This window comes from Anopheles cruzii, chromosome 3, assembly GCF_943734635.1.
Source record: "Anopheles cruzii chromosome 3, idAnoCruzAS_RS32_06, whole genome shotgun sequence".
NCBI lineage: Eukaryota > Metazoa > Arthropoda > Insecta > Diptera > Culicidae > Anopheles > Anopheles cruzii.
The window spans coordinates 26,118,090-26,126,263 of NC_069145.1; the positions used below are offsets into that span (position 1 = coordinate 26,118,090).

At 50.2% G+C, this 8,174-nt stretch overlaps 1 protein-coding gene across 1 annotated transcript; it reads left to right on the forward strand.

Annotated features, from left to right (window-relative positions):
• Nucleotides 1-1,805: 1,805 nt before the first annotated feature.
• LOC128270120 (uncharacterized) lies at nt 1,806-4,298 on the forward strand. Its single transcript, XM_053007524.1, has one exon. The coding sequence runs from the start codon at nt 1,806-1,808 to the stop codon at nt 4,296-4,298; it is 2,493 nt and encodes an 830-aa protein (XP_052863484.1).
• Nucleotides 4,299-8,174: the final 3,876 nt, after the last annotated feature.

Below are 8,174 nucleotides of genomic sequence, written 5' to 3' on the forward strand. Positions count from 1 at the left end.
ACAAAGAAAGAGCATAAAGCATAACAACACGATGCCGCCCCAAAGACGAATTACGGAGTCGCGCACTGCGTCTCCTTCTGGTCACTGCCTTACGCTGCCTTACATGTCGCAGACCGAGGCCCAGTAGTGGCCGCTATCGTCTTCTCCCGCCCGAGAGCAGTTCAAAGGATTGCAACGCGACGAAAGCTTTCGAGACACACGCCGAAACGGAAAGCTCGCTGCCGTCGGAAGGAAGTCTATAAAAAGCAGATCACTGGCGGTGCCTGGTCAGTTCTGATCGGTACGGAGCACGGAGAAGCGCTACTGTAAGCAGTGTGTAACACGGTGCGTGTGCGTGTCCTTAGAGCAGTGTACTCTAGAGGCGATTCTGCGGTCCTGCGATGAAGTAAGTCTTGCACCACCGAGCTCTCCGGTGTTTGTAAAGAAGTGAAACGTACCGACCGTAGTTTTGGTGGGAATTGTGTAGTTAAATCGGTGTTATGCTACGGAAGAGTTTATGAAAAGCCAGAACAGAACGCTAGGGTTACGAACTGAGCTTTCCCGTGCTATCGAAGCAGTTAGTGTATGAAAAAGGGGGTTTTGGTAAAAATATTTGTTAATTTATGTTTTGATAACTGTTTGTTTTAGTGTCTCTGTAAGCTACAACGATTCACGTTTAATTTTTAAGTGACAAAAAAACATAAATAAGAATTACATTTTTGTTATGTTTAATTCGAAGTACTGGAACTTGGAAATGAAATGAGAATGGCATTCGGTACTCAACTTAATTTTTTTTCCATTATTCAAAATTTAAATATTTTTTAGGCTTGTGAAGCCTTTCAGTCAGTCAGTTTGTTTTTTGTCAGTTTGTCAGCCTGAAATGATTCAAATTGGTATATATAAGTTAATGCGAGTTTTAATTTAATACTTGCCTAACTGTTTGCCTAACCATAGAAAAATAAAAGGTTGGTCTATTTATGTATGCTGTGTGGCGCGGAACAATGCCAACACAACTTAGTTTTGATTTGGATCTCTGGGCAGGTCGTGCTAGAATTCTTCCAGGCCGTCCAAAGATCACTACAAACGTAATGGAATTTCGGTGGTTTCCGAATAACGAAAACAGGTTCAGGTACGGTTTAGCGATAGCTAATCCTGTGAAATGTCAACGCGGTGGAACCGATGTGACGGATGGCCAAAAATCACTGTAGGTGTCCCGTTAAATGTCAGTTGCATTAGGGTAACTACCGGATTGACTGCTGGCATTCGAACTCTGCTAGAGGCCACCTGCAGAACAGCTGGACCAAAAGAATTAAGTTGGGTGATTGAATAGATGATCAACATAGAGGTGCTCTGACTAGATTCTTCACATTCAAAACAGGAACACTCAAATCGTAGGTTGGACTTCCAGCCTTACAGGTGTAGAAACGAAAGTTATTTGAAAGATCAAATTAAAATTAAACAAAGAGGAACTCAACCAAGCGGAAACGTACTCCTCAGTCGGATGTGATTTCCCAAAACAGCCTTGCCACATAATATTCAGTTGACAAAATCCAATCATACTCTCTGGTCAGACTATGTCACTTTTGATGGGGTTCTGCCTGGGACCACAAGAAAACGGGAAACGTGCGTAAAAGTCGTGACGCATCGCCCGAACGACACCACGCTCGCACGCTATTGTTCGACCGAATTTCATATGGACCGATCGTGATCGTGGTATAATTCGGGGCACGAGCATCTCTTTTGGTTTCGCCTGCCCAGTGGCGTAATAAGACCCAACCCAAGGTGCCGCGTGGGCCCACTAATTTCTCTTTCGTTTCATTGCCAGAATGATGCTCCAAAGGCTGGTGCCCTGCCTGGTGCTGCTACAGTCGGCCACGGCTGGCTACCTGGCGGTGCCTCTGCAATCTCCGGCAAGCGTAACCTTCGTCAACAGTCAACAGCATGCCGGTTTGTTGGCAGGACCCGTTCGGTTAACGACGGCACCGGCGGCCATCGTTGATGCTCGCTCGGCCGCCGTATCTGTGAGCCAGCAGGCGCCAGCGCCCCAGTTCTACTCCTACAACGTCCAGCAGCCGGTCTTTGGTAAGCCAAGCTACACGCCGACGTCGGTGCAGTACCACTCCTACGGCAATCCGTCGGTGCGTGTGTACGATCCGAGGTCTTTCGTCTACACGAACAGTGTCCCCACGACGACGCACACCGTCCAGCAGCAGGTGCCAGTGACGGTGACCACCCAATACCACCACGACCACCATCAGATTCCCACGGTGTACCAAGTTCCCGCGCCGAAGCCAACGCCGGTTCCGGTGCCAACACTGGTTCCGGTGCCCGTCGCTCCAACCTACACCAAAACGGTCACAACCGGGCCAACGTACATTACGCCACCGCCACCTCCGCCACCATTACCGGTGCCCGAGGTGAAACACGTCCCGGTGGTGCGATCGCGCAAGTTCAAGGTACGCCGGCCGGCCATTCAGAATCAGTTCTACGACATCGAGGAACGGGTCATCATTCGGCCCGTCGGTTCGGCGCTGGTCGAACTGGAGCAACCGATCTCGCAGACCGAAACCCGGACCAAAACCACCACGAAGACCACGTTCGCCGAGAAGCACCCAATCTACGTGTCGGTTCCGGCGCCAGTACCGGTGGACCACACGGTGTCGGAGCACGGCGAAGAAGAGCTCTACAAAACGCGCATCGGACGGCCACAGGTTGTAACGCAGACCACCACGGTCTACACGGAGCGCCCGACGGTCACGCGCAAGGATGGGTACGATCGGATCCAGGACGAGCGGACAGTGCAGGCGCAGAAGTCGGCCGCCAGCACGGCCAAGAGCTCCGATGCGGAGTTTATCGATGCGCCGGGTAGTGCGGTTCCACAGGAACCGCAGCCCATCTTCACGCAAGGACACGCCATCTACCACCAGGGACACCAGACGGCGTACCTCCATCCGTTCGCTCACCCACACCTTGCGCCACACCCGTATGTGTACCACCCGGGGAACGCAGGACATCTGCTGCACCACGTGGCCTACGTCGATCAGCAGCCCCATACGGCACTGCTGGCTCCCCATCCGGCAGCTCACCCAGGGGTCTTCCACGTACCCTCCTCGACGACTCCCCTGTACCCGGTGATAGCTCCTGCTCGCGACTGCGATGACCAGGGCCCTCCGAAGGCACCACATTATCTGCCACCCACCGTGACCCCCGTAGCTCCCATCACACCTTCTCAGCCCCCCGTCGGTACTACCACACCGTATCCGCCTTCGTCGACGCCCGGAACTTTGGCGGACGACGAAGACGACTACGAAGATTCGATCGTAGTGAATGCGCGCGGCGGCAGCCACAACCTTACCGAGTACGCCACGATGGACTCGGACACGGACTACGATACGGCCACGATCGCCAGCACGGCGGCGGTGCCGTCCTCGAACCGCTACCACGACAAGTATCGCGGTGAACAGCAGAGCTCCTCCCAACAGAGTTCCTCCCAACAGAGTTCCTCGCAACAGAGACAGGGTTCGATAGAGATCACCTACGCCACGCGCCCTACTCCCGCCAGTGACATCGTCGCGTTCGATCCATCCACTTCGTCGTCCGGTGGCTTTGATCTGGGACCCTTGTACTCCACCCCGCGAGGATTCTCTTTCCCGTCGACCACTCCCCGCACGCCCGCGACCACTTTGATGGGCTCGTCCAGCTATGCCCCCAGCAGCAGCAGCAGCAGCAGCAGTGCCGCCTCGAGCACGGCCGCATCGCAGCGATCGGTTACCGTAATCTCCTCGACCACACCGCTCACGTTGTCCGCGCGCTTTAGCGAGGACTCGGTCAGCTCGTCCGCATCCCACCAGGCCACCGCCAGCTCCCAGTCGCTCGTCGTAGGCCAAGGGCTAACGCGGGAACAGATCCACGAAAACCAGAAGCAGTTCATCAAGCTGCTGTCGGAGCGGGACTCGATCGCCCAGGTGGGATACGGAGGCCCGAAGGGGGAAACGACCGGCTCGCTGCTCGATGCGTACGTGCGCAGTCGCGTGCTGTCGGCCACGCCGGCACCGCACGACGCCAAGGAAACGTCGCGCACCGTCAACATCCGGCGCATCATCGTGTCCCGGCCCGTCGAAACGGAGCAGGAGGTGGAGGTGCGCGAACAGGCCTACGCTACGACGCTGGCGCCCCCGAGCACGGACTACGAGCACAAGCGGGACGTGAGTGAGGTCAGCACGGTTTCCGCCCGAAGTGACGGCGGCCAGCTAGGACCACGGGTACCGGTCTACGTCGACGCCAAACCACCGGCCTTCGTCAACGAGTCGGACCAGTAGTAGGCGCGGCCGCGAGCGATTCCCTTGTCCTATGCTCCATGCTCTTTCGTTTGAGGCCCTTTCTATGCTGCGGCGGCCCAAGTTGCGGAGTTGTGCGAGGTTGTTGAATTATACTGTTGTTTAATCTGCAATTCTTCTTAATAAATCAAGAGTATGTTTAAAGTGTATTCTTTTTGCGCGTCTTAACATTAGCACAATGCTATTTAATAGTTACAGAAGTCAAATAAAATTGTCGAGAAGCATATTGGAATTATGTTTGGTTTCATTAACTACAGTCTGTTTTTCAACCATCTATAATTGAGAGTGCTGGGTGTAAATTTTGTTATATGCCAAGAAGAAGCTTCGACCTTTATCATTTGTCGCGCTAGTTTCTCGATCTGATTATTTAATTCATAGATTGAGCGTTGACATATAAAACATATGAAACAAATTACAGGCGCCGTTAACATAATGCTGTATTTGATACCAAGTGTTACGTTCGTTATATAAGTTGGTCCATCAAGTATTTGGATTTTAAACTTACGATTACTTGACTTTTAAAACGTTGTGAACGTTGTGAACAACGGAAATTGTGAACATTTAGTAAAAATTTTGACATGTACGAAATGGGACGTTGTACGCTTGCAGAAAATTGACAAATCAGATTGTTCCCCGGTGGAAAGAACAAAATAAGATTTCATGAATTGCATTAAACAATGTTACCTTTAAATGCCTCACAGAGCAACATATGTTGCTTGGAAATTTTTGTCTATTTTGTACTACAAAATCCTCCCTTGAAAGGATTCCCTTGAATCGTTACAATCAAATAAATCAAATAAAGTCTCTGAAGAAAACAAAGGGCAATCGAAATACGCCTAAAACATGCCCAAAAATGAAACGTTCTTAAAAGATGCTGATATTTTACTTTTTAATTTCATAGTATTATTTATTTTGTTTTTTATTAAAGAACGAAGAAAAACTAATTGGTTGAATCTTGAATCACTTTTAAAATCCACACAACGGACCACAACGCAAAGCCCTTGGAGCTGGTCAAGGTTTACAAAATTATGCAACAATAAGAATGAAATCACCTGTCCTCGGATTTCGGTTAAGGTGAATAATGGGCCCTGTATCTTTATTCCATTCCACGCCACCGCCACTGAATAAAAGAAAGCATCCTTAATCACAGATAGGCTACTGCAGCTGTCCTCTCTGTCGCGGTTTAACACTAGATCGTGATCGATGCATTTGCTAAACGCATCATTGTAGTGTTAAACCGTAATTGATCATTGGCCATTGGTTTTTTTTTGCATATAAATCGTCACATGCTGCGTATGCACCGTGGCGCACACCTTGAATGACCATACCGATTGTCACCGTTTATTACTTGGGCCATTGAGCAGCTTCGCGTTCGCGGTCCAGGCGTCCAGAAAATTCCATAACAATAACTTGTTCACCCCACGACGTGCCGAGGGTCGTAGCGCCACTTCCGTTGCGGCAAGGGACAAAATGTCACGCTGACCCGTTTACCATCGGTCAAACTTGATCGCTTAAACCGTAACTATCCGCTCCACACGACTGCAGCGGGCAGGAATTTCAAGCCGACAGCCGAAAACGAGAGCAAAACACCCAACCCGGGCAATCGGTGTCCTAGACCTTATCGGATGGTACAGCCCTTTCAAGACGCTCGCCACGTCAGCATCATCACCGTGTAAACGGAACGGAGCGTGGACATAAAGCGAGCTCCTTAGAGGTGTGATTAATTATAGCAGTGAAATTTGTGATAAACTGAACATTCGCAAACCATCTCAAAAGGTAGAGCTTAAACTAAATGTCTTTTTTATGACAGCAAAAGTATATAAACTTTCCAAAAATCAGCGCATGGATACTGTTACAAACATTTACGATAACGATTATGCTTCGACTTGCAAAGCTTTATGCCGATGATCGTATAATGTATCTTCCATGGTGCAATTCAACGAGCTGCACCCGCCGTGTTGATCGTTTTTCCGTGGCGCTTCAAGGATACGGATTTAAAAGTTCACCGATTGGCCGAGGTTCACCAGCATCCTCCCGAAGAGGCCGCCATATACAGATCCAGATCATGCGAACGGGCGAGTACCATAAAGTGTACTGGCCGCAGAGGTCCTGCCAAGGAAGACCACCGCCATCCACGTGCTGCGCGGATGCGACCTCTTGATACCGCCTGACGAGACTGTGGGCGCATCGCGGGAGCAGGTAACCTTTGGAGATTCCACTTCCACACCCATTCGAAGGTCGGTCGGACTGCCGGGGCACGGTGTGCATAAAAAGGAGGCAAAAATAATGGCCCACTAAACTGGAGCGTTTCTGAAGATCGCTGCCGGGGGAAGATCAGCGCGCAAGAGACGATGCTTCGAAGATGCACGCGAAACTAAAGGGAATGTCCAATGGCGGAAGCACGCAAGAGAACCAATGGGCGGATGCGTCAGTGGTGCGCTCGAAAGTGAAAGTAGGTCCAGTGAACCAGTTCGCTTCCGTTGCGGAGGCTGATGTAACTTGCCGACATTGACCTTCACAGCGACCATTGTACTCTCCTGATCGCTGATCGTTCCTGCCGTGCGAAGGAACCGTGAGCTTGCGGAGCTTTTCGAGCAGCGTGTGAGCTTTCGAGCAGCCCCGGGAAAGGCTTGCTCGTTGAGGTTTCTACGCCACCGAGATATGCAAGGTTGTAGCAGCATTGAACAAACTGGAGCGAGGCTTTCCGATGCCCTAATCGAGGCGATAATGCGCCGGATATGGTTCGTTGTCGGTGCGTCCCTTCGGAAGGACGATCTAGAAGCGTTGTTACGCAGTACTTTTTGCTTTCCGAAGGCTTTCTTCTTTTGCATCATCTTTGGCGCATGGTGACATGAGGTTATTTTGATCGACTGAATGATGTTTTAGCCTTTTAATCGATTGCACCCACCACGGCGGCATTCGAGGATTGACTAAACGGCGCCCCGATTAACTAAGAGAATACAGGTTTTCGAATTAGCTGTTGCTTCACAGTGTCTTCTTATAATTATAATACCAACAAGCCCAGTGCTTCCAGAATCACTTTGAAATTCAACTTATTTTCCTCTTCTTAGTTTTTAAGACTAGTTGTATTTTATTCTAGGACTAGTTACATGGGTAATGTGGAATGTTTATTGTTTTTTGCCGATAAAGTTGGTTTTCGCAACACTATTGTGTCTACAACTAATTAAGGCAATTTAGTTTGCCACATATGCTATATTAGATAGTAGCTGTATACATCAATTGTGATACTCATAGATTAAAAATAATTTAACACTTTGGCTTTGCAGATATTGACAAGTTTTACCCTGCAATAGCTATCCATCATCAACTGGAGATGGCATGCAAGAGTCCAGCACTCTCGTCTCCCAAAGCTGCAGCGTTGCAGCATTTGATTAATTTTCTTCTCATTTTCTCCCTTCGAAATGCACCACACTGCCTCGTCGCTGCTGTCAACCGTCACGTGACGAACCGATGAATAATTACTAACGGTACACTTCGTGCGAACCGGTACGAAGCGTCCGTGCGAACGGATTTCCTTCATCACGCGCTGTTCCGACCAGCATCCGGGGTGATCGTGCGCGGAACGTGAACCTCCGTGCGCGGCCCAGCTGCCGAGCAACAAAAAGAGAAAGGAACCGACAAGGAAGTAGAGCCCACCGTCACACACACACATAGAGAAGGAGGCTGTGCCCGATAAGGGCACGTTGGTGTAGAAAAAACAATGTTGTAAGACGAAGCCAATCACGAGAGTAGTCCGTTCGCGCGAGCGCGTGGCTCACCGTTCTCGAGATCGCACGCGAGTCAGCGCCACGAACCTGCTCACAGCATCGTCACCGTGGCCACGAGTCCGCAGGCTGT

Coding starts and splice junctions, on each gene's coding strand:
- LOC128270120 (XM_053007524.1), top strand. CDS start 1,806: ATGATGCTCCAAAGGCTGGTGCCCTGCCTGGTGCTGCTACAGTCGGCC.